This window comes from Heptranchias perlo, chromosome 3 (genome assembly GCF_035084215.1).
Source record: "Heptranchias perlo isolate sHepPer1 chromosome 3, sHepPer1.hap1, whole genome shotgun sequence".
In the NCBI taxonomy this organism is placed as follows: Eukaryota; Metazoa; Chordata; class Chondrichthyes; order Hexanchiformes; family Hexanchidae; genus Heptranchias; species Heptranchias perlo.
The window spans coordinates 76,127,759-76,153,218 of record NC_090327.1 but is presented as its reverse complement, the minus strand read 5'-3'; the positions used below and the strand labels follow the sequence as shown (position 1 = coordinate 76,153,218).

Below are 25,460 nucleotides of genomic sequence, written 5' to 3'. Positions count from 1 at the left end.
TTCACTCAAAGGGTGGTGAGTGTCTGGAACGAGCTGCCAGAGGCAGTAGTAGAGGCGGGTACAATTTTGTCTTTTAAAAAGCATTTGGACAGTTACATGGGGAAGATGGGTATCGAGGGATATGGGCCAAGTGCAGGCAATTGGGACTAGCTTAGTGGTATAAACTGGGCGACATGGACATGTTGGGCCGAAGGGCCTGTTTCCATGTTGTAACTTCTATGATTCTATGATTCTATGATGACATTCAGAGCACAAGCGAGGCTGAGTACAGACTGTTGCTGGTAGAGGACACGTTACAGTGCTTCAAGAATGCCGAGCACAATGGTGTCTGTGAAGCTAATTTTATAATCAAGCAGAGTGATGAAGTGAAAGTCTGTTTTCTTGAACAGCTGTAATGATCTTATGTGAAATAGGTTCGGCAATCTCAACTCGTAACAGCAGAAAATGTTTATTGAAAAAAGGCCATTTGAATCAACAGCTACTAAAAAGGGGAGACTTTCATTCCATGGGCTAGATTTTCATTTCCCTGCCCCAACAGGCTGACGCAGGGCTTTTTCCCATGTGCCGGCCCCAGCCCAATCCCCTGGGTAAGGGGCCATTATGTATTTATGGTGGGCTCCTGGCAAGATCATTGCCAGCAAGTGGGATCCCTGCCAGTGGCCCCCGGGGCGATCCAGGCAGGTCTGCAGTGGGATTGCTGTTGCAGCACTAGAATAGGTGGGAAGCAAGAATAAAAGGAGCCCCAGAGCCCCTAAGACTGCATCGATTCTTTTACTGAAGGCCTCAGGTGAGACTGAGGCCATCAGCAGGGAAGCAATCAAGACAAAATGGAGGGTGGAGGCCTCTACTGGGCCCTCTCCCTGCATTTACAACATTTGGGGCATTACCGCTGCTACCTGGGCCTATCACCTGGCCGTAGAGGCAGATGGGAGGGAAACATGCTAGGAACCCAGACCCCAAATAGCCCGGCCTGTATATACATGCCACAGACAGGGAAGCAACAGCCAGCAGTGGTCAGAGTGAGGATGGGGGGAGAGAAATAAAGGTCATGATGGAGAGGCAGCGGTAGCCCTCGCTGCCTGATTTTCCCTGCTCTTTTCATCGCTATCCCACCCATCTCTCTGGTTGGTTTTGAAGCCAGGTTCGCATATGTCAGTACGTTACATATTTCTCAGGTGACATTTCCATGGTACAAGCAGGACGGCAACCATCCTGTTCCATAGAGTATTAGATCATCAGGGTATATGGATAGCCCCCTGAGCTTCATTTCCATCCTGGACCAGATATTTATAAAGTAATTTTTAAAAAAGGAATTAACATAGTAAACTACAGTAGTAATAGTAATTACTAGTAGTGAGTATTTTAGTGAAGTAATAGTAATAGTAAAATAACACCAAGGACTTTACTTGACTTATCTACTATTCCTGGGGGGTTCTCAATTTGCAGACGGTATCAAACTCAGAGGGACAGTTAAAACTGAGGAGGTAGCTTGGGAACTACAAAATAAGTTAGAAAAATATGCAAGAAGGCAAAACAATGGCAGATGAAATTTAATATAGGAAAGTGTAAAGTATTGCACTTAGGAAAAAAATGGTTAATATATATATACAATGATTGGTGTTAAAATAGCTAAGCTTGAAGGTGAAAGAGATTCAGAGTCTTAGCTGACTCAATGCTAAACATGTCCAATCAACAGCAATCAACCAAGCAACTAGAATGTTGAACTGTATAGCCAAAATAGTAAAGTACAAGTCAGAAGGAGTCATGATTAAAATGTATAGTGCTTTGGTCAGACTTGACTTACTGAGTTTAGTTCTGGTCACTGAGATAAAAAGGGACATTCAAATCCTGGAGACTGTTCAGAGAACAGCCATGAGACCAATGACTAGTATCAGAGTTATAAGCAAAGACTGAACCTGGTCTTTTCAGCATTGAAAGGAAGTGACTGAGGTATATAAAATAGCAAATGGTATAGAAAAGGTAAATTCGGAATACTACTTAAAAATAAACCATGACAGTAGGACACAGCTTCAAATTAGGTAATGGCAAATTAAGGACTGTTGTCATGAAGATCACGCAAAGAATAATCAACGTATGGGATGGACTTTTAGATAGAGTAGTGGAGGCAAAACCATTGGAATCATTTAAAGAAGAATTGGATTTGTGATGTGGGGGGGGGGGGGGCGGCGGTGGTGGGGGTAGACCATAGTGGCCTGAAATTCTGTAATTTTTTGGGAGGAGAAAGTAGGGTAGTTCTGACAAAGGAGGTTGGAATTTGGGGTGTAAATCAGATACATCAGAGTTCTGAGTGTTCTGAGAGATATGCTGAGTTCCAGTGGAAGTGGGTGCAAACAGAAGATGTGCCCGCCCCCAAAGTGATGGATTTATGCAAATAACAGGATAATGAGGACAAAAGTTGCTGTCCAAGAAATCCTGCCTGAAGTCAGAATTGCACCTGACTTAACTTAAACCTGTAGAAAAGAGGGGTCAGTTACTTGCATGACTTAACAAACCAGAAAGTGGTTCAGTTCACAGGCTCTGAATTGCCACACACTTTGTCTGAAACATCAGCTTTGACAGAAGCTAAGAAAGGATTCTGCAAGCAGTCTTTCAGCAGTTTCAGGCAAGGACATCTTTTTCTTCCTACCTGTGTGTCATGAAGCCCTTACCAGTGGATTGACTAAGCCCATTCCCATATACGTAAAGGAATTATGAGAGGCTTAAAGGATAAGGCTACACCAAAGATGCTGAAGACTAACTAGGAGGTACTCTTCCACCTGAGTCTACAAATAAAACCAATCATTTGAGAATGTATCAGAAGAGATCTGCTTAAGGAGGCAACTGTTCATTAAGGAGGCATAGAAAGGACTGTGTGTTCCATTGCAAACTGACCTCCAAACAGTCTCACAGATCCAAAAAACAAAGCACAGACTAACTTCAGAATAATGGACTTCATATCACAAGGTATAAGTGTTTCTTTTTTCCACCGTGCCCACCCTGGTGCCTCTCTGTGCCGTTCTTAAACCTATTCTGGTGCTCTGCCGAGGTGTTATCTGTGAGCCAAGGATGCCAGTGGTACTTGCTGATGCTGTGCTATCGTGCGTCTCTTGGGATTGAGGTGACCTTTGTCTCCAGAGGTTGCCACTGCACCAATACAAGCGGGAATCTGAGAGGCTGGCTAGAAAGGGCGCATGAGCTGTCACCAGGAGAGGAGATGGTATCATTTATGCTGACTCATGGATCTGAATGCCAACTGATCAGTGGGAGGGCAGACCTGATGGCATCAGTTATATTCTGCAGATCCTGAGAGGTGGTGCCCTGGATCTCTTGGAAGCCTTTTGCTATCATTCCCTCCAACGGTTCCCCAAGGCTTGAAGGCCATTGGTCAAAGCATCCACTTTGGATGCACTAACTGTTGTGGAGGCCTCTCTGTCAGGGGGTGGGGGGGGGGGAGGGGAGGTGCAGATGCAGCTGTACATGGTGTCGCCATTCACTCCAGGTAGTGCTGCATTGTGTCGAATCCTTCTCAGATATTGGCACTGAGAACGGCATTGAATTCTGGTGTGTCCCCTGCCATCTGTCTCTAGCCCTGAGATGATGCACAATGCCTCCATCTAGCATCTTTCTTTTCAGAGAAGGACCCCAATGATCTGAGCCCACAGGTTCGGGAACCAGGGGCTGACTGCTGCGGAGCTTCCCCTCTCCACTATCACATCTCATTTTCACCTCTGACTCCTCTGGCACTCTGAGGGTAGGAACATAGGAACAGGAGTGGGCCATTTAGTCCCTCAAGCCTGTTCCACCATTCAATTAGATCATGGCTGATCTGTATCTTAACTGCATCTATCCACCTTGGTTCTGTAACCCTTAATACCCTTGCCTAACAAAAATCTACCAATCTCAGTTTTTAATTTTCTTTTGATCTAGCCTCAATAGCTTTTTGGGGGGAAGTGTTCCAGATTTCCACTACCCTTTGTGTGAAGAAATGCTTTCTGACATCATCCCTGAGCAGCCTAGCTCTAATTTTAAGGTTATGCCCCTTTGTTCTGGGCTCTCCCACCAGAGGGAATAGTTTCTCTCTATTTACCCTATCAAATCCTTTAATCATCTTAAACACTTCAATTAGATCAACCCATAATCGTCTATATTCGAGGGAATACAAGCCTAGTCAATGCAACCTGTCCTCATAATTTAACCTTTTTAGCCCCAGTATCATTCTGGTGAATCTGCACCGCACCCCCTCCAAGGCCAATATATCTTTCCTGAGGTGCGGTGCCCAGAACTGAATGCAGTACTCCAAATGGGGTCTAACTAGAGCTCTGTACAGCTGTAACATCACTTCCACCCCTTTATATTCCAGTCCCCTTGAGATAAAGGTAAACATTCCATTAGCCTTTTAAATTATTTTTTGTACCTGTCCACTAGCTTTTAGTGATGTCTGTACTTGGACCCCTAAATCTCTCTGCTCATTTAGTTCCTAGCTTCTCACCATTTAGAAAATACTCTGATTTATCTTTCTTAGGTCCAAAGGGATGACCTCACACTTTCCCACATTGAACTCCATCTGCCACAGTTTTGCCCACTCACTTAATCAATGCCCTTTTGTAACTTTCTGCTCCCATCTACACTACTTACTGTGCCACCTAGTGTTGTTATCAAACGTGGATATACGGCTCTATATTCCTTCATCGAAGTCATAAATATAGTGAAAAACTGTGGCCCCAGTACAGACACCACTAGTCATATCCTGCCAATTTTAAACATACCCATTACCCCTACTCTCTTTTCCCATCTCCTAACCAATTCCTTATCCAAGCCAATAGGTTGCCTCTAATTCCATGTTCTCTCATTTTTGTTAGCAGTCTCTTATGTGAAACCTTGTTGCATGCCTTCTGGAAGTCCATATAAATAACATGCACACACACTTCCTTATCTACCACATTGGTGACTTCCTCAAAAAAATTCAACTAGGTTCGTTAGACATGACTTACCCTTTACAAATCCATGCTGGCTCTCTGATCAGCTCATATTTGTCCAAATGCTCAGTCACTCCGTCCCTTATAACAAATTCTAGTAACTTCCCCACAACTGATGTTAGACTAATAGACCTATAATTTTCTAGTTTATCTCTCTTACTCTTCTTAAATAGTGGAGTGACATTGGCAATTTACCAATCCAAGGGGACAGTTGCTGAATCGAGATAGTTTTGGAAGATCACGACTAATACATCAACAATTTCCTCACCTACTTCTTTTAATCCCCTGGAGTGGAAACCATCGGGTCCTGGAGATTTGTTCATTTTTAATAACACTCATTTATCCTTCATCATTTATTACTTATACTGAATCTAGTAAGTTCCTCCCCTTGATTTACTTTTAGTTTTCCTTGTATCTCTGGTATTTTATCCTGCTCTTCTACTGTGAAGACCGATACAAAGGAACTATTTAGTAAGCCAGCCATTTCCTGATTTCCAATTACAATATCGCCTGTGTCTATCATAAAGGGGTCCACATTACTCTTAGCCACCCTCTTTCTCTTAATATATCTTTAAAAAACTTTAGTGCCGTACACTAAGAGAATGCAAGGAAGGGTCGGGGGAGCAGGTAGCTTACGTTGGCTGCTCTGGTGAAGTTGTTAAAATTCTTCCTGCACTGCAAAGCAGTCCTGGGATTCAAGGAGGTGGAACACACTGCCACAGCCACCTCCCTCCACAGGGTGCAGAACACATCTTTTGGTGGGCCTGTGGCCCCTGATCTCAAACAGCCCGCCCCTCCTGCTCTGTACCGATGTTCAGAGGACATCCAGAAGAGAATCCCTGAGGCATATTGCTCTTCTTTTGGCTCTTGCTGCCATCCTTCTCTCCCAGGTTGCCTGCTTCCTCCCATGCTGCCATTACCCCATTAAGCAGCAGTAGGTTTTATATTGGTCGCCATCTCTCTTCCAGCTATTTTCCATCCCATCCAGCTCATTTGTGGCCTAACTGCCCTGCCTCCCACCAACATTTTTGTGGTGTTGCTGGCTGGATTTAGACAGCCAGCACATCTTTTGGTATATTACACATCTGACCCTACAGTTTAAGGCAGGGTCAGTGCCAGGACATCATGGTGGGCGGAAGTCCTGCCCCACCTCACATCTGGCAGTGCAGTGGGGCCTAGGTTTTTAAATAGATGAATGGGCTGAATGGCCTTCCTCATCTCTACCTATCTTGTCTTGTGATTAATGCAATTTTTGATTACACTGGACAAAAAAAATCTCCTTACTTGATATGGATCATTGTTCATGTCAAAATACTCAAGGAAGCCCGTGGCGAATTCACAGAAGAGGATGTTGTGAGTCTCGTTGATGGTTCGCAAACACCAGTAAGTGTTATTGTTAGAACTTGTGCAAGCACAGAAGGATCCTACTGTAATGAAAGGGAAAAGCCTTTGTCAGGTTAATGTCTAAACAAGAACACAGTATTTCCGAATGTAACAAGGGGGTAAAATTCAACTTTGGTTGAGGCGCAAAAAGGGCGACAGTGGATCGTCTGTCTGTTATGCCCCCGCCCGATTCTCCTTCCCATTGAGGGAGGGGTGTATAATGGGCCGTTGACCCCCCCGAAGCTGAGTATTACCCCAATAAGTTCCAAAAGAGAATTTTCCTGTTGCGCAGATGTACTGCTAGTTCACAGCCATGGAATCTCAACATCAGGACCTTTTTAAAAATCAAACATTTATAAACAATTGCGAGTAACATAATTCTGTTTTATTTTGTTCATGTTTTACATTTTTTTAAATTACAGCATAGAGTACCGATGAAACTGACAAAATGCTCAGGACTGAACCAAAGGAGCCACTAAGTCCAACCACGAGGAAACTGAATTGAAAGGGCTTTGTCTTCGTGAAGAAGTGATTGGAAAAGCAATTTTTGCTTATTTACAAACACACAAGCACAAAAGCTGCAGAAATCTTGCCCTGACACACTTCCTTTGGAAACCCTGTCACAGAAGAATATCTAGGCCCTCCTTTTCAAAGTACACATATCACAACAACAACTTGCATTTATATAGCGCCTTTAACATAATAAAACACCCCAAGGTGCTTCACAGGAGCGTTATCAAACAAAATTTGACACCAAGCCACAAAAGGAGATATTAGGACAAGTGACCAAAGAGGTCATAGAGGTAGGTTTTAAGGAGTGTCTTAAAGGAGGAGAGAGAGGTAGAGAGATTGAGGGAGGGAATTCCAGAGCTTGGGGCCTAGGCAGCTGAAGGCAAGGCTGCCAATGGTGGAGTGATTAAAATTGGTGATGCACAAGAGTCAAGAATTGGAGGAGTGCAGAGATCTTGGAGGGTTGTAGGGCTTGAGGAGGCTACAGAGATAGGGAGGGGCAAGGCCATGGAGGGATTTGAAAACAAGGATGAGAATTTTAAAATCGAGGCGTTCCCGGACTGGGAGCCCATGTAGATCAGCGAGTACAGGGGTGACGGGTGAGCGGGACTTGGTGCGAATTAAGATACGGGCAGCAGAGTTTTGGATGAGCTCAAGTTTATGGAGGGTGGAAGATGAAATGTGGAAGGCCAGGAGTGCATTGGAATAGTTGAGTCTAGAGGTAACAAAAGCATGGATGCAGAAAAGCTGAGGCAGGGGCGGAGACGGGCGATGCTATGGAGGTTGAAGTAGGCGGTCTGGGTGATGGAGTGGATATGTGGTCGGAAACTCATCTCAGGGTCAAATAGGATGCCAAGGTTGCAAATGGTCTGGTTCAGCCTCAGACAGTGGTCAGGGAGAGGGATGAAGTCGGTGGTTAGGGAATGGAGTTTGTAGTGGGGACCAAAGACAATGGCTTCGGTCTTCCCAATATTTAGTTGGAGGAAATTGGATGTCGGACAAGCAGTGTGACAAATGAGAGACAGTGGAGGGTGTCGAGGGAGGTGGTGGTGAGGTAGAGTTGAGTGTCGTCAGCGTGCATGTGGAACCTGATGTGTTTTCGGATGATGTCGCTGGGGGGCAGCATGTAGATGAGAAATAGAAGGGGGCCAAGGATAGATCGTTGGGGAACTCCAGAGGTAACGGTGCAGGAGCGGCAAGAGAAGCCATTGCAGGAGATTCTCTGGCTGCGACTGGATAGGTAAGAATGGAACCAGGCAAGCTGGACAACGGAGGAGAGGTGTTGGAGGAGGTGTATTGTGGGCTCCAGAATGACTCACTGTGTTTGTACAGAGGGGAGGGTGCAGTGATATGATCTGATGACCCAACGTTGTCATATTGCACCTAATGCAGGGTAAAAGTTGCCAGTGGCCCACAAGGCATTGCTGCAGGGGAACTTTGGAAGCAGGCTGCTCCAGGGGCTGAGCTTGTCTAAAAACCCCCCAGCATACTACGGATACCAACACTGGTTGGATGTAACTCTGGAGGTTTCAACACATGACAACTTGCCTCCAACTGTCCTGCCCAGCTCAACAGCCTTTCATCTCCATCTCTAATATTTTTATAACTAATAAATAAAAGTGTTCAAAGAAAATGAAAAAAACACTCAAGTTTCTTTTGTGGGCCTATGATTTCTCTCCTGGGTTGCCTGCAGCAGTGTCCTAGAGATTAATCTTCAATTCCTGGAGATTTCACGGCAATCCTGGAGGGTTGGGAACCCTCCAGCATATTGACATCCTTCCTCCTTATTTCAGACACATGTTCAAACCAACATGTACGTACCCACATAAATACTTTAATTCATGAGTCTGCAAGCAGAACCTTCAATGTATGCGTCATTTTCTTCTGATTTTATGGGGTTGTCCAGTCATAGATTTAGGTAAAGTGAATATTGCTGAATCCAGAGACTTCAGAGATGGGACTTGGAATCCTACAAGTATTTACTCCTTTATACACCCACTTCTAAAGTAATTTACAAAAAATCACATGTATGTCATAAGAGGAAACGTAGCAGCATGGAAAGAAAGTTGGTTGACAGATAGGAAAGGGTTAGGGTAAATGGGTATTGGAGCAGTGTTGGAAGTGGTATAGCCCAAGAGCCAGTATTGGGCCCACATTTGTTCCTGATATATTGATGGTTTGAACTTAGGTGCATGGAGCAAAATCTGAAAATTTGTTGACAACTCAAAAAAGTTGAGGGTTTGGCAAACAGCGAGGGGGACTGTAAAATACTTCCGAATGACATAGATAAGTTAACAGAAGGGACAAACAGGTGGCAGATGCAATTTAATGTGGACCAGAGTGCGAAATTGCAATTTGGGTGGAATAACAAGGAGAGGGAGTATATACTCAATGGAAAGATACTGAAAGGCATGGAATAACAGAGAGATCAGGTGTGCAAATTCATTATTCTTTGAAAGTAATAGGTAGATTAAACCAGAAAACGGCTAATAATATTTTGGGATTTATAAATAGGGGCATAGAATACAAGAGTAAGGTTTGTGAATTTGTGCACAGTAATTATTAGGCCACAGTTAGAGTTTGGGGAGCCCCATTATAGAAAAGACATTAAAGCCATAGAGAGCGTACAGTGTAGATTCAGCAGGATGATACCAGGGATGAGAAGCTATAGTTATAAGGAAAGGAACATAGGAACAGGTGTAGGCTAGAAGGACAAGAGCAGCAGGCGCATGGGAACAACACCACCTGCACGTTCCCCTCCAAGTCACACACCATCCCGACTTGGAAATATATCGCCGTTCCTTCATTGTCGCTGGGTCAAAATCCTGGAACTCCCTTCCTAACAGCACTGTGGGAGAACCGTCACCACACGGACTGCAACGGTTCAAGAAGGCGGCTCACCACCACCTTCTCGAGGGCAATTAGGGATGGGCAATAAATGCCGGCCTTGCCAGCGACGCCCACATCCCATGAACGAATTTTAAAAAAGCCCATTCAGCCCTTCGAGCCTGTTCCACTATTCAATTAGATTATGGCTGACCTGTACCTCAACTCCATTTAATCGCCTTTGTCACATGTCCCTTGATACCCTTACCCAACAAAAATCTATCGATCTTCAATTGACGCAGCATCCACAGCCTTTCAGGGGATTGAGTTCCAGGTTTCCACTACCCTATGTATGAAAACATACTTCCTGATTTCACTCCTAAATGGCCCAGGTCTATTTTTAAGGCTTGGAATACTGGGTCTATTTCTACTGGAGCAGAGAAGACTAGGGAGATTTAATAGAGGTTTTTAAAATGATGTAGGGTTTTCATAGAGTGAATAGATTATTTCCTCTGACTGGGGAGTCAGCGATGAGGGGCCATTAACTTAAAATAGTCACCAAGAAGAATGAGGAGAGGGCTTAGGAGAAATTTCTTTATATAGAGGGTTGTTGGAGAATGCAATGCTTTGCTAGAGGGATTTGTTGAGGCAGAGACCATTGCACCTTTAAAGGAAGAGTAGATAAACATATGAAGCCAAGGAAGTTTTGGCTATGGGGAGACAGCAAGGCAATGGGATTATTTTTGCATTGCTCTAGCAAAGAGCTGGCACAGACACGGTGGGCTGAATGGCCTCCTTCTGTGCTGTAAATTTCAACGGTCCTATGTGTAGAATCAAGGGTAGCTATGGCAAGCAAAGAAGTTGTAATTCAGTGGGGGGTTCAGACAGTTTGAATCCACAAGAGCAAAGATACTGGTTTATAAAAATTTCAATTTTATGTTTATCCGACTTTAATTTTCAATGTACACAACTATCTAAAATGAAATGAAAACAATACTAATATCAGTTAAAAGTAGTGCTTAAATGACTTTGAAAACTAGTCCCAGTATTCTCTGCATTCATTTTAATGAATCCATAAACATAGTTTTTGTAAACACGTTTACAAATTTGTTAAAACTAAAGCGGAGAAGAAAATATCTGGGTATGAAAGACTAGTGTGAAGTTACCACTTTAGGTTAATGTTGTTGCAGAATTTACGGGAGGGTACAACATGAGAACTGAAGGGGTGGCCACTCTCTGGGTAACAACGGTAAAGTGCTTATCTATTGATTGCCTATTTATGCTATTTAAACATAAATGTATTTACAAACTGTATGGAAGAGTCCAGTATGCTGTCCATTTCCTTAAGCAAACACTGTAGTGGTCACACCGGCATGGTCAGTTTGGAGTGTCTGTAGACTTGTGTTATAGAAGTTTAGCCCTTTAAAGACTGACTGTGGCACTGCCTAACATTTTGTCGTGTATTTCTAAAACATAGCAAATATCTGGCAGAGAAAATCAAAGAGACCAATTCAACATCAATGTACGGACACAGTCTAGTGGGGATCCCCTACGAGTTCCCTCTCCTATAAGATCCTAATAACGTATCATACGCAAAAAAACTCTGCTTACAGTTCCAGTAAGGTGGCGTCTGCCAGTGCTCATTATTATGTGTGAAGCAGGTGAGACCAGGCAGGCTGCAGCCATCTCCCTTTCTCAGGCGCTTCTTTATTTTACGATCTTTCTTCTTTCTCCGATTCTCCTTGAACAGTTGCAGTTTACTGTCTACCTCCTGAGCCACTTCCCTGAAAAGATTAAGTAATGGAGTTACAGTCCTATTAGTTATTTGAAAATGTATAGAAGTGTACAAGTAGCCTACATAACACTAAGCTGTTCTAACAATGTAGTGGCTCCAGTACATACCTCTTCAGTACACAGTGCCTTTAACAATATGCACGATATTGCTTCTGAAATTTAAGCCTCAATTTTAACGTGGAGTGTGAGTGCAGTGTACGGGAGCTGGGTCGAGCGGGTAGCGCCCATGATGACAGCGCCGTAAGGCCCTGGCCATTTCAACACCCAGGCCTTGTTACCATGTTCCAGGATGGACGCCCGCCCAATCCCGGTGGGAATCACTAGGTGGCCAACGGGTAGGAGATGGATTTTTCACAGCAGGAGGTGGTCGCCAGGATCTCAAAGGAATGGCCCCCAGCACTAATTTAAGTGGGTCTTAAAAGGGGGGCAGGTGGACTGGAGGTGATTGCGATCGGGGGTGGGGGGGTGCCAAGGAAACCTGGTAGTCCAAGGTTTCCTTATGGGGAAGAGCACTCCTGCAGCTTCTGGCCCACAAGGAAACCAAAAAGTGTATAAATTTTACTAACTTACCTGGGCCTCTTCTGACCACACTCCTGTTTGCCATTGTTGGTGGAGCTGGCACTGGATGCCAAGCCGCAGCAGGCCTAGAAGAGGGCTGGAAAGGTAAGGCTGTAAAGTTTTTTATGGTTTCCTTATCGGCCAGAAGAAATAGGAGTGCTCCTCCGGGCTCCTTATGGAAACCTTGGGCCTCCCAATCCCATGTTCCCAGAGGTGGCCTCTTGCTTCGTTTGCCCCGCTCCACCCATCAGCCTCCCAGTCATTCTCGCTGGGTTTGAGCGGGAATCGGACCTGAACTATGTTAATGATACTCGAGAATTAAAATGGCCCAGGCCTCACATCAGTGGCCCCACGCTGACCTCTCATCTCGAGTTAAAATCGGGGCTATAGAAGCTGAAAGTGAGCCTGGTGGGATGGTGAGTTTTCACTTCTGGATCCTGTGTTCAAATCCAGTCTAGGGTGATGTGATGATAATCTCCTCTCTCTATGGTTTTAAGAGCCCTATTTCAAATGAACTTGAGCATACTGACCCATGTTCCTAGTGGCCATGAGTCTAGCACAAAACCATTCATAACTGCAAAACCTAGCACCTCATGCAGAAAAACTTACAAGAATGGTTGATGTTTGAAAAGGAGAAAAAACTCTGATACAGGGATGGTGCTCCTTTGTCTTTTGGGTTGGGTCAGGCTGGAAGACGTTTACTCTCTGTCTGCCCAGTGCATTTCTAGACTTAGCATTGCTTGTTGCTGACACTGGGTACAAAAAAGTGATTCCATTCTCCAGTCATGACACTTCAAAAAAAATAGAAACTGCAACTGGGAACAATAACACTATGTGATTTAACTCATTTTTAAAAGGTTGAAATCAGTTTCCAAGCCAAGATGTTTCATGCTCCATTTCTGACTTGAATATCTCCTGTAAAACTATAATCACCACAAAGTCCTGGCCCTGGAACAGACTGTCACCTACCTGAAGGGATGCAGATGGCTGTTCTTGTTCTTCAGTTTCCCTTGGTTTCTCATTCCTTTATCTCTGCTAAAATAACTACATTGAATAGAAGTAAAGGAGCGTCACCATTTGTGACTGTTAAATCTCATAAGAGTTAAAAATGCTACAGTGAGATCAGCTCAGAGGAAAAGCAAGTTAAATACTTCCAGATCAATGCTGATTTCAGTACCAGGAGAACCGGAAGAGGGAAGACTCAACCCACTCACTTCAGTTTTAGCAGCTATTTAACATGTCCCATATTTTATTCCAAATCCTTTGAAACAAAACACTTTGCCATTGAGGAGGAGGACAATGGTTGGGCCTCATGAGTTCCCAGTCTTGGCCATGTCCTTCAGGTGATGTGCCTCCCTGCAGAGAGGCAGTACTGAAGGAAATACACAAAGTGGGGGCAATTTTCAATTAGCATGCAACTTAGGTGGGCAGTGGGCCCAATGATGTTGACGTGAGGAAAGGCAATCTCGAGAGAGGGTCATGGAGGGACCGGCAGTGCACGGAAGATTTTTGTGGCCCCAAGAGAAGCGTACTCCACCTGGCCCCACAAATATCATTGGCCAAACTTTTTAAAATAATTTTTCTGTGCAGCCTGCAGCAATCCTTTAAGTACTGCTGGTTCAGCTGCTCAATGCTCATTTCCATTGGATGGCACCAGTGGAAGACTAAAATACAATGTAGGACCTCAATTTGCATTTTGTAAGTAGGCTCCCGCCTGTTTCCTGGCACATTCCAATATCACGGTAGGAATGGACGGTAACTGCACTGCGATTTTTGGCCTGTTATCACCCCATTCCCATCTGAAAACAGGGGCAAAAAATCACCCCCACAGTCTTGTGTAACTACTTGTAGCCACCTGGACTGGTATTCAACACCAGAAGTATGCTCTTGGAGTGGTAAAACTTAGGATTCTTGCCCCATGATTTTCTACATGATGATTCCCTGATCTCAGTCGGGGCGTTTCAGGATGGAGTGAATGACTTGGATCGAGAAACTCAATGCAAATTGTTCAAATTTGTAGATGATAGCAAACTAGGTGGGCAGTTGAATCTTAGGAGGCAGCTCAGAAAATACAAAATGAATTGGACAAAATATGCAACTGGACGGAACAAATTGGATGAAACTTAAGTAATGCACCTAGGAAGAAAAAATGGGCAATACATGTGCTCCGTGAATGGTGCTAAAATAACTACAGATGAAGATGAAAGAAATCCAGGGATCTTAGTTGACTCGATGTTAAATATGTCTAACTACTGCAAAGCAGCAATCAACCAAGCAAATAGAACGCTTAACTATATCGCCAAAACAGTAGAGTACAAGTCAGAGGATGTCATATAGTGCTCTGGTTACATCACACTTAAATACTAAGTTCAGTTCTGATCACCGAGATGCAAATGGGACATTCAAGCCCTGGAGGCAAGAATCACGAGGCTGCTCCCCAGGGTCAACGGAATAAAGTATGAGGTTTGAAGACTGGAGAATCTTGAGCTTCTCAGTCTCAAAAGTGACTGAGAAGTAATCTATAGAAGTAGATAAGATATTGAACAATATGAAAAGGTAGATCCAGAAAATTACTTCAGGCTAAATTGCGAGAATAGGACAAAGAGACACAGGTTCAAACTAGTAAATGGCAAATTAGGACTGATGTCAGGAAATTCAATTCTTCTTCACAAAAAAGTGATCAACACATGGAATGGACCTCTGGGTGGCATAGTGGTGGTAAAAACCATGCAATTATTTTAAAAAGCAATTAGATGATGCAGAGGGGGGACTGAAGGGATCTTTGTGGATTAGGAACTAAGTTGGGCCAAAAGGCTTTCTCCAGACATCCTGTGAACAGAGTGGATATTATTTATGTCACTGTCACAAACCCATTACCGACTCATTCAGAGTGGAATACTCAGAGAGCCAGATGTGGGTTGCCCACATGTCCACCATCTCGGGCAATGCGATTTATAAAATTTAGAAATAAAACTATTAGTAAATAGAGGTTCACAGCGATTTTAACTTATATCTTTATAATAAAGGCAATTAAAGAAAAGTGGATTGAAGTGCACCCTGACCATAAGCAATTTCCTCCCCTCCTCCACCTGGGTGGTCGCCAGGCGGAATGCATCCGAAGCACACTCCGCCTGACATCACCTGTATTTCTGGGTTCAGGTTATTTTAATAGGCAAGGCGTTCCCCCATCGCAGGCTTGCCCCCTAGCAGGGTCTAGCACTTGTAAGTGGGGGAGGAAAGTCAACTGCTGCTGCAGGCCTCAGAAGCATGCAGTAGTGATAATGACCACTGACATGGGACTTACAGCTCCTGCCCAAAAAAAGCAGCCGGAAGGCCTCCAGCCCCAAAGCTCCAGTGCAGAGCCTGAGATAAAGGGCACTTACCTTCCTAGGACCTTCCCCCCCCCCCCCAATATCCTTGTTGCCTCAAGATCTGAGTGAGGCTGGGCAGAAGACCTAAGGCCTAATTCTCTGGGCTAACTTCCTAATGGATGTCTTCCCAGCACTGAGACAAGAAAATGAGGCGTTGTTATGTCTCTCCCAGCTCAAGTTCTCTATTCCCCACTCTAGAGATCCCCAGGTAATGCAAAGGGGGCAAAGTTCTGGTGTCACGGGTCTCCATTCCTTTTCCTCTGCTTTGCACTCAGCAAATAAGTGTTGCCCAGGAGTAAGGCAGAGGAAAATTTGGCAGAGGAAAATTATCCTTTAAGATTAAAAAAAGTGGCTGTTCACACAGCACATTAATTAAACAGACCTTTTCCTGTTGCAGTCACATTCCTCAGGTTTTTTTCTTTTGAGGTGACCTCTCACTTCTCTCAGATTCTTTATTTTGTCTTGAAGAGCTTCAATCTACAATTGAGAGCCAAAGAAAATATTTCTTTTCTAGCTTCAAAATCACCGAAAACTTGATTTCATTAATTACGATGGGGTCATTTTTGGGTCGAGGGTGTCTCTACTGTCTGATTTTTCCAATGACAGTATCTAGCTTCCACCCGATAAATTCAATTTCCACTGGTGCCTGTAGAAGCAGTGATGTCTTAGTACTCATGTGGGAATTTTATGTTAATCAGGAGCACGTCCATGGTAATTGCCATCGGCTCTTAATTTTCTAACTTCAATACTGGAATGGTATTAAGGGAAATTTAAACCTGCTCGTCCTACTACTCCAGCCAATAAATCGAGATGTTTTTTCTAAAAATGCCCTCCAAAAATACCTGGAGTTTTGTCCTCCATGAAGCTAAAGCTGTGGCTCCGTCACAGCAACAAGAGGGTTGATCAAGATTCATTTTACAAATGTATAAAAAGCTTCCAGCCTGTACTTTACTGCTGAACTAAGACATCCATCTGTTCATTTTCTGCCAGTGTTATTCAGCCATTCATTGGCATTCCTCTAGTATTGGCAATGGGAAATAGCAGTGGCCAAAAATCTCGCCTGTCATTGGTAACGTCTGCTGACCGCTGACGCGAAAACTCTCTCCAGTAACATTATCTAACCTCTTTGTCTATGTAGCTCTTGTGGTCCTTCCATGCTCTAGCTGACTGATACAGCTCTTTCTCACAATGCACTGTGTCATTGGCAAGAATGTAACACCTTCAGGAAAGAAATAATTAAAGAAAAAAAAAAGAGCACATCAGTGATATAGCTCAGCAAAATCAATAGGTCAAGCCAGGGGTTTTTAAAAATGTTTAAACACAAAATGTTCGGGGCATATTACCTTCAAGGTATGCTGCTGCATTGGAAAACTAGATTGTTCAGTAAGTAAGCCAGACTTACTTGTGTGTGACTTTGACTGAATCTAGCACTGATCCATCAGCATTACTGCTATCCTCTGCAATCATGTCATTGTCCTCATCTCCCTCTTCAGCTGGGGTTTCCTCTCGGTAATAGCCCGTGCTAATATTTTTTGGCATCAGCGACTCAAGTTCTTCAATGTCCAGGTCAATATCATAAATCTCACCTTCTAATTCGACTGCTACGGAGCGGATTGGTCGAGTGCGAATGAAACGATGTTTAAATTCTGTTTGGAAGGGAAAGTGCACTTTAATACAGATTGCCACTAATTATACGAACACAAATCGGCAGGGAGCTGTGAAAACAGTCAGCTCTTTTGAAAGCACAAATTTTTTATGCTGCCTCACACAGGCATGGCTATCCTTGGTGAGGAAGGGCTCTAGTAGCCTGCTCAAATCGCGGTGAGAGTAGGAGCTAGGATGCCAGACATAGGACAGTTACCAGATGTAGAAAATGCCAAAAGCAGGTCGAAGCAGAGTTACCATTTACAGAAACCTGGAACTCCCTTCCTAACAGCACTGTGGGAGAACCGTCACCACACGGACTGCAGCGGTTCAAGAAGGCGGCTCACCACCACCTTCTCAAGGGCAATTAGGGATGGGCAATAAATGCTGGCCTCGCCAGCGACGCCCACATTCCATGAACGAATAAAAAAAATACCTGCTGTTACCTGTCTGTTGGGAAATCCAGGCCTGTGGCCTGGTCATTATTTCTTAACATTTATCTTCCCCACTTTTTTCCACCTCTTTCAACTGCTGACACAAAGAGAGGGCAGAATGGTGTGGCCACAGACCTCGGTATTAATCAGTTGGCTCACACCACGTGGCTTTTCCATGTCCAATGATTGCGGCAGAGTTAAAATGATAGCTGAGGCTGAATTCCTATTGGTGACCCTCTGCTGGGAGCCCAGTGTGCTTTTGGAAGGTCCTTTGCCTGGGCCAGCTGTCACTATTCAGTACACAGTGCTATGAGCTTGAGTGTGATCAGAGGATTTACTGTAACTGTAGACTTACTGATCAGTAACAGATGTACAGGGCACCACCTCCTGCAGAAAAGCCTTCTCAGTGAAAGTAATATTTTATGCTTTTTTTTGGCCAGATGGGTGTCTGACATGCAAATCACTGTGCTTAAAACTGCCTTTATATTATGCAAGAAATATCCATCTCCTTTCTCTCTGCAGCAATACACTGTAGAAATTTTGCATCATTGAATTTTTACAAAGAGCAACACGACAGTCGCAAGATTTCATGATTTTAAATAAATATACAGCTCCCCTGATGGTCTTCTGTGTGAAATCATCGTTCTGTTTAGCGTTAGGCCATACAGACCTGAACCACCTAGGCTAGACCCCCAATCTATATCGAGTTAGCTGATCTCAGCTGCATCAGTAGTTACAATGGGAGTCAGGGCTATTCCAGTCTGCAGTGGGAGTCAGGGCTATTCCAGTCTGCAGTGGGAGTCAGGGCTATTCCAGTCTGCAGTGGGAGTCAGGGCTATTCCAGTCTGCAGTGGGAGTCAGGGCTATCCCAGTCTGCAGTGGGAGTCAGGGCTATCCCAGTCTGCAGTGGGAGTCAGGGCTATCCCAGTCTGCAGTGGGAGTCAGGGCTATTCCAGTCTGCAGTGGGAGTCAGGGCTATTCCAGTCTGCAGTGGGAGTCAGGGCTATTCCAGTCTGCAGTGGGAGTCAGGGCTATTCCAGTCTGCAGTGGGAATCTGGGCTATTCCAGTCTGCAGTGGGAATCTGGGCTATTCCAGTCTTCATTGGGAATCAAGGCTATCTCAGTCTGCAGTGGGAGTCAGGACTATCCCAGTCTGCAGTGGGAGTCAGGACTATCCAAGTCTGCAGTGGGAGTCAGGACTATCCCAGTCTGCAGTGGGAGTCAGGGCTTTCCCAGTCTGCAGTGGGAGTCAGGACTATCCCAGTCTGCAGTGGGAGTCAGGGCTATCCCAGTCTGCAGTGGGAGTCAGGACTATTCCAGTCTGCAGTGGGAGTCAGGACTATCTCAGTCTGCAGTGGGAGTCAGGGCTTTCCCAGTCTGAAACTAAAACTGTTCTGTTCTACATTGTGTAATGGACTGATTTCAAAGCATGATAGAGGCTGGGGTAGTCCCAATGTAACACGAAGAGCAGGGATTATCAGACCTGTGTTAAAGGAACCAGGAAAAGGATAGAAAGCAACAGACGTGGCATGACTGTGGATAGAGATGTGGAATAAACTTCCATCAGGTATAATTATCAGACACTAGAGAGTGGGACAGAGTAAAGGAAAAGAATATAAGGGAAGGAAAGCAAAGAAGGACCTGATCTAGACGTTACAGCTAACACTACAAGGTAAAGTTAAATAGAAGTTTGCAGTAAAGTTGGGTGTCGCTACAAAGCAGATAGTGGACAACCATAAAGCCTGGTCTTGGAATACAGCCAGTGCCACAAAATCCATCAGCCATTCGCTCAGTGCTCAGATGCAGTGCTGAGGTGGCTTCATTGGGTTTTGTGTTCTACTTTCTTAATTACATGAAATAAGATAGAAAAAGAAGGGGAAAAAGGATTGTTTAATATAAAAATGAATTAAAAAAAAGAAACAGTAGAGAAATGTTAAATTAAGGAGAGAGTCAGAGAAACAACAGGAGAGGAAAAGTAACACAAATAGCAGAAATGAACAGTCAGATAGAAAACAGCAAAGAGAAGCAGCACCAGTGTAAACAGTAAGCTATAAATATTACAATATCATATTTGTAAAAACCTGTAATCACATGACTAAAAACACACATAAAGGAAAGGATGGGAAATGGCATTGTCTATGCACTTGCTATTGTGTTGCTAATTGCTTTCACAAGAAAATATATAAGAAAATCTGAATGAAAATACAGGGAAAAAGCAGGATCAATAGTTCTAGTCTGATCACAGTTTAGAGCAGTGTTAACACTATTCACTGCTGGTAACAAAATTACATCCTGAGTTTGTTAAATTCAGCAAAAGGTTTTATACTCGATGAAAAATGAGTTATCACGTTAATCTTCATCTCTCGCCAAGATTCTATTGTTTCGCTTCATCCAATTCTCATTAGCTCTTAAATCTAACATGATGGTGATGGCTGTAAACCACTAGATGGCACCAAAGGACCATTTCCAAAGGGCCGCTTGATAGTTAATTCGAGGCCACAGGTTGCTCCATACTCACTGTGAGTGTTGTGGATCCTGAGGAATTGTCTCTGGTTCCTTCTCTCAGCCTGACTCATCCTGTAGCTACTGTCCGAGCACTCACAGTCGTTACTGCTGTAGGTCTGAGCACGCAGGCTTCTACTTTTCTTGCTGCCAGCAGGTACCTTGGTTGTCCCTTTGCACTTGTGGAGTCGAAGTTTGCCTGCAGCATCTTCAACGCACTGCCATTTCTGACAACAGATAGCAAGAGGTTACAAGCCACTTTTATCACACAAAAGAACTATCACATAATCAATCTAAAAATGCTTTTCTCTTTATTGTATGTATTTCTTTTTAATACTAATTAAGATGTAGATCTAGGCCTTGGAATTACACTGTGCGATATTGGTGTACAAACGCTTATTAACTCATTTAAAGTAAGGAATCTTATAACACCAGGTTATAGTCCAACAGTTTTATTTGAAAATCACAAGCTTTCGGAGATTATCTCCTTCGTCAGGTGAGTGAGTGAATGAGAGGTTCTCAAATCGCATATCTAATATAAGATATGCGATTTGAGAACCTCTCATTCACTCACTCACCTAACGAAGGAGATAATCTCCGAAAGCTTGTGATTTTCAAATAAAACTGTTGGACTATAATCTGGTGTTATAAGATTCCTTACATTTGTCCACCCCAGTCCATCACCGGCATCTCCACATCATTTAAAGTAATTCACCACTGAATAGCCAAGGAAGGAATTTCAGACAAACGTGTTAAGCATTTGCACTAGCACAATGTAATTTTGGGGCCCTAGTAGCGACACTAAACACCTGAAGGTTAGTTGAAATGTATGTTTGGCGGAGAAAGTGGGCACTGCTACTGTACAGACAGCACATTGTCTAAATCCCTATTTTGGAATGCCAGTACCACACGACCGCATTGTCCACACTGTTCTTAGTACTAAGACTGCTTCAACATTGTACACATTTGTCCACTGGAGTCCAGATAAACCAAAGTGATGCTGAAAGCCATCCACATTGCCATTGCCGGCTGCAATACTTTACTGCATGGCTACAGTTAGGCAATGTTACCTGCATGTATGGTACATACTTTCTAGCCGTACTCAGGATCCTGTGGGCAAATAAGGGGCAAAATAAAATTAAAGGCTGAGTGCTTCCAATTTTGATTTTGTCACCTATTTCAGCAAAATAACCAAATTTTAAAGTTTAGAAAGTATTGTTTAATCTTTTTATCAGAAATCTCTAACTCTTTCTTTTTATCAGATACCTCTACCTGCACTTGAATCCAGTATGACATGCTCGTCACATTTCATTCATGGAGCTCATTTTTCCTTTCTATGTGCAGTACTTTACACCTGTCTGAATTTCATTTTATCTGCTATTTTCTGCCCACTTACATTTTTTAAAGTGTTTGTGCTGTTTCCTCTGATTGTACTGCCCCTCCTAGTTTATTATCATCTGCAAATTGTACCAATTTTCTTTAATCTTCTGAATTCAAGTCATTGATACTTGGTACCTCCCCCAACCCTGACATAATTCTTCTGCTGTTTTCTTCCTTTCAGCCAATTTCTCATTCATTCCCAAGATTTTCCCTAAAGCCTCATAGCTTTTTGCTTGACTAGTAGTCATTTATATGGAACTTTGCCAAATGCTTTTTGGAAGTCAAGGGGGCTGATATTTGGATGACGGAGTGGGTGCATTGGGGGTGGGGGGGCTCCGAAAATTGCTAAAATCCGGAGCGGGTTCAGAGCCAGGATCCAACCCGCTGACTTCTGGGTTCCCCAGTGAAGCGTCCAGGTGCGCATGCACCTCCCGAATACGGGAGTATAATTTCCATAGTTTGTCAGATAGTTAAAGTACTTGAACTACTTGATTGACTAGACATTTTGGCAGGGGTGCGATTTTGAAGGATCCTCAGTGTGTTTCCCGTGCTGTGGGAAACACTCCCTGTTGCAACAGACGCGTTTCAGCCAGCAGCCAGTGGGAGATGCAAATGATTATTTGACAGGTGGGGAGAAAACCTCATTTATTGCAGCAGGGCACTCTGTCACTTCAGGAAAAGTTTTGGCTGCAAGACCTTTGTGTTTCCACTCAAAATTCTTACTTTCCACCCAAAACTCTGCTGTGCAAACATATTTACCTACTTTGCGGACCCCCTCAAACTCACACCATCAGGATGGGGGGGTGCCATGGCTGCATTCACCACTTCATCTGAGGACGAGCAACATCACCAGCCTCTCCAGGCACGACGTCCACCTCCGCTACGAGAAGCTCCACAACACAGTGCCGTGCCACAGGGACCTGCACAAGAGCACGGAGGGCAACAACAGAGAGAGCAACATCGCAGGAGGCACTACCCTCGCCACAGGGTCTACAGACCGAGGCTCAGCATCCTGGACATCTCTGAGGAGCAGTGCATATGGAGGCTCAGAGTCAGTTGTCAGGTGGTCGCAGACATCTGCAGCCTCCTTCATGCTGAGCTGCTCCCGGCTGGGTCGAGCAGCATCTCCTTACCTGTCGCTGTCAAAGTCACCACTGCCCTCAACTTCTTCGCCTCCGGATCGTTCCAGGGTGCCACCGGGGACATCGCCGGAGTCTCTCAGTCGTCTGCACACAAGTGCATAAGGCAGGTCACCGACGGCTTGTTTCGCAGAGCCTCGCACTACGTCAATTTCCCCATGGACGACCTCAGCCAGACGGAGAGGGCAGTGGGATTCCACGCTGTGGCTGGCTTCCCACGGGTGCAGGGTGTAATCGATTGCACCCATACAGCAATACGAGCACCTCCACACTAGCCAGGACTGTTCATCAACAGGAAGGGCTATCACTCCATCAACACTCAGCTCATCTGTGACCACCACAAGAGATTCCTTCACTTGTGCGCCAGATACCCTGGCAGCTGCCATGATTCCTTCATCCTCCGGGAGTCTAACATCCCGGCCCCTCTTCTACGCACCTAACACCTGCAAGGGCTGGCTCCTCGGAGACAAGGGATACCCCCTGCACACATGGCTCATGACACCTCTGAGGAACCCCACCACCGAGCAACAGCATCGATATAATGACAGCCACATCGCTACTGGGTCTACAATTGAGCGTGCTATAGGGCTGCTCAAGATGCGTTTCAGGTGCCTTGATCGATCTGGGGGAGCACTTCAATATGCACCAGACAGAGTGGGACACATTATAGACGTGTGTTGTGCCCTGCACAAAATGGCGCAACAGAGAGGGGTACCATTTGAGGAGGCCCCATCCACATCTGCCACCCACATTGAGGAGGAGGAGGAGGAGCAGGAGCAACCCATGGGCAGAACAGCGGCTCACCTGGCTGCTCGTGAGGCCAGGGAGTCACTGACATGTGAACGGTTCTCCTAACACCAGACAGTGTGAAGAGTCCAGTCCTCACCACCTGGATAGAGCAGCGTCCAAACCAGCACCGCCCCCCCACCCCTGCACAAAACAGTCCTGCACATACGCCCACTGTAGAGTGACCCAATGGGTGGCATCAAGTGTGGGCGTTCATGGTGAACCTCATGAAAGGACCTTTTTACAGAAGCCGGTCAAGCATGCCCAAGACGTGGCAGTAGTGGTGACAATAATAACATTTAATGTGCGATTAACAAAAAGCAAATATAAATAAAAAACATGACCAACCATCAAATACCCTTGTGCATCCCCCTCGTGCTTACAAAACCTTCGCCTTATGCTTCCGACTACTTCTACGTGGTGCCTCCCCACTGTAGCTGCAGCAGAGGTAGGGGCAGATTGCTCTTGTTCATGCTCTGACTGATTTGATGCTTTGGGCCTATGCCCTTTAGGTTTTGATGCCCGTGAGGGCCCCTCCAAAGACTGCTCCACCTTCACCTGTGCAGGGGCAGACCCGGCCACCTGGAGAAGAGGCAGCCTTGTGGGTACTGGTTGAGAGAGGGGCAACGGGTGAGACCTGGGAGCGCTTTGAGTGGCGTCTAGTGTATCTGTCTGCCTGTTTAAGGCGGCAGAATGTTGTTCACCGTGAGTCCGAACGGCTGTCGTCAGGGCCTGAATGGACTCATTTGTGAGTCATGTTTGAAGCTCCATGGAGGCTAGGCTTCCCTCCATCGCAGACATTCCCGCACTTATCCGCGACACTGACTCAGAGATGCCCTCACATCCCTGTGACAGTATCTCAGAGATTCCCTCCTGTACCTGTGCCACCATTCCACTCATGCAGGAGTTGGACTCCTCCATCCTCTGCGCGATTGTGGAGAGCGTGCGTGGCATCTGTTCCAGTACCTCGCAAATGTGCTGTTGCCCCTCGATCATTCTCCTTTTCATGGATGGCCTCCAGGGTTCAACATTTGTGTCCAGCTGAGCAGAGCCTGGAGAGGAGTGCTCCCACCGACGCAGACTCTCCACAGCTGCCCGTGCCAGCAGTGTCTGCTCGTGCTCACATGTGTGGCAACTCACCATGTGCGACCCCAACTAACTGTGGACTGGGACCCACCGAGGTGTGTGTATCTGCGCTAGTGGATGGCTCACTCAGATGTGACGGTGCACCCTCAGAGGTCGGTAGGTCTTTTGAGGAATTGCCCTCTGCCATCACAGCGATCGCTGAAGGCCCTGTAAGAGAACAAAAGGCAATATTAAGCATCATCATAGATGTGTCATGTTGCGATGAGCATACTGAGGTGCTGAAGGTGGCGAGGCATGTTAATATCAATTCATATTGTGTGTGCTAAATGTTAAAGTTCAGTCACCAGACGTTTGTCGGGTGCCAGTCTCAGTGTTCCGGACAGACAGGCCCTCAAGGGTGCGGCTCATCTCCAGCGCCTCCTGTTCCGCGTCTGTAAGGACGACGATTTGTTGTGGCCCCCCTCCGGTCCTCGCCCTCTCCCGTGCATTCTGGGCTCTCTTCTCCTATAAGGGGAGAAAGAACAGACGCATGAGTGAGTGATGGTGACATGGCCAACTGATGAATGCATTGGTTTGGGTGTGGCTGACCGTGAAAGAGATGCATCAGAGGGTGAGTGTGAGACAGAGCCATGGCATTGTATGAGGATTTGGTTGAGTGGTTGTGGTGGGGTGAGTAATGGGAAGGTTAAGAAGTGGTGAGGAAGTGCAGATAAGTTGAGGATGAGCTTTCAGTGGGTGTGAGGAGTGATGTGATAGAGTAGTGTTGGCAGTACAGAATGAGTTGGGGGTGTGGGGGCAGTAATATGGAAGACGGAATGTAGGAGAATGAGTAAGTGAACTCACTTTGGCTGACCTAGTTAGGTCATTGAGACGCTTCCTGCACTGGATCCAGGTGCGGGAGATGTTACTGCTGCTGGTGACCTCCTCTGCCACCTCGAGCCAGGTTTTCTTGGTGCCAGAGGCAGGCCACTTCCTCCTGTCCGCCGGGTAGAACACATCCCTCCTCCTCCTCATCCTATCCAGTAGCACCTGGAGTGAGGCATCACTAAATCTAGGAGCAGCCTTTCCCCT

General features: G+C 45.2%; 1 protein-coding gene across 10 annotated transcripts in view; it reads right to left on the bottom strand.

Moving 5' to 3' along the window:
- The window catches only part of LOC137316085 (extracellular sulfatase Sulf-1-like), a 441,788-nt gene that overhangs the window by 19,760 nt on the left and 396,568 nt on the right, over positions 1-25,460 (bottom strand). For 8 of the 10 annotated variants that reach the window (XM_067980325.1, XM_067980324.1, XM_067980323.1 and 5 more), the window contains 7 exons: positions 20,015-20,225; positions 16,821-17,064; positions 16,541-16,637; positions 15,801-15,895; positions 13,017-13,091; positions 11,307-11,479; positions 6,261-6,403 (listed from right to left, as the gene is read on the bottom strand). In XM_067980325.1, the coding sequence (XP_067836426.1) occupies positions 6,261-6,403; positions 11,307-11,479; positions 13,017-13,091; positions 15,801-15,895; positions 16,541-16,637; positions 16,821-17,064; positions 20,015-20,225 (1,038 nt within the window). Of the gene's footprint in view, positions 1-6,260; positions 6,404-11,306; positions 11,480-13,016; positions 13,092-15,800; positions 15,896-16,540; positions 16,638-16,820; positions 17,065-20,014; positions 20,226-25,460 lie in introns of those variants that run through there. The other 2 variants (XM_067980335.1, XM_067980327.1) reach the window with 2 other exon arrangements.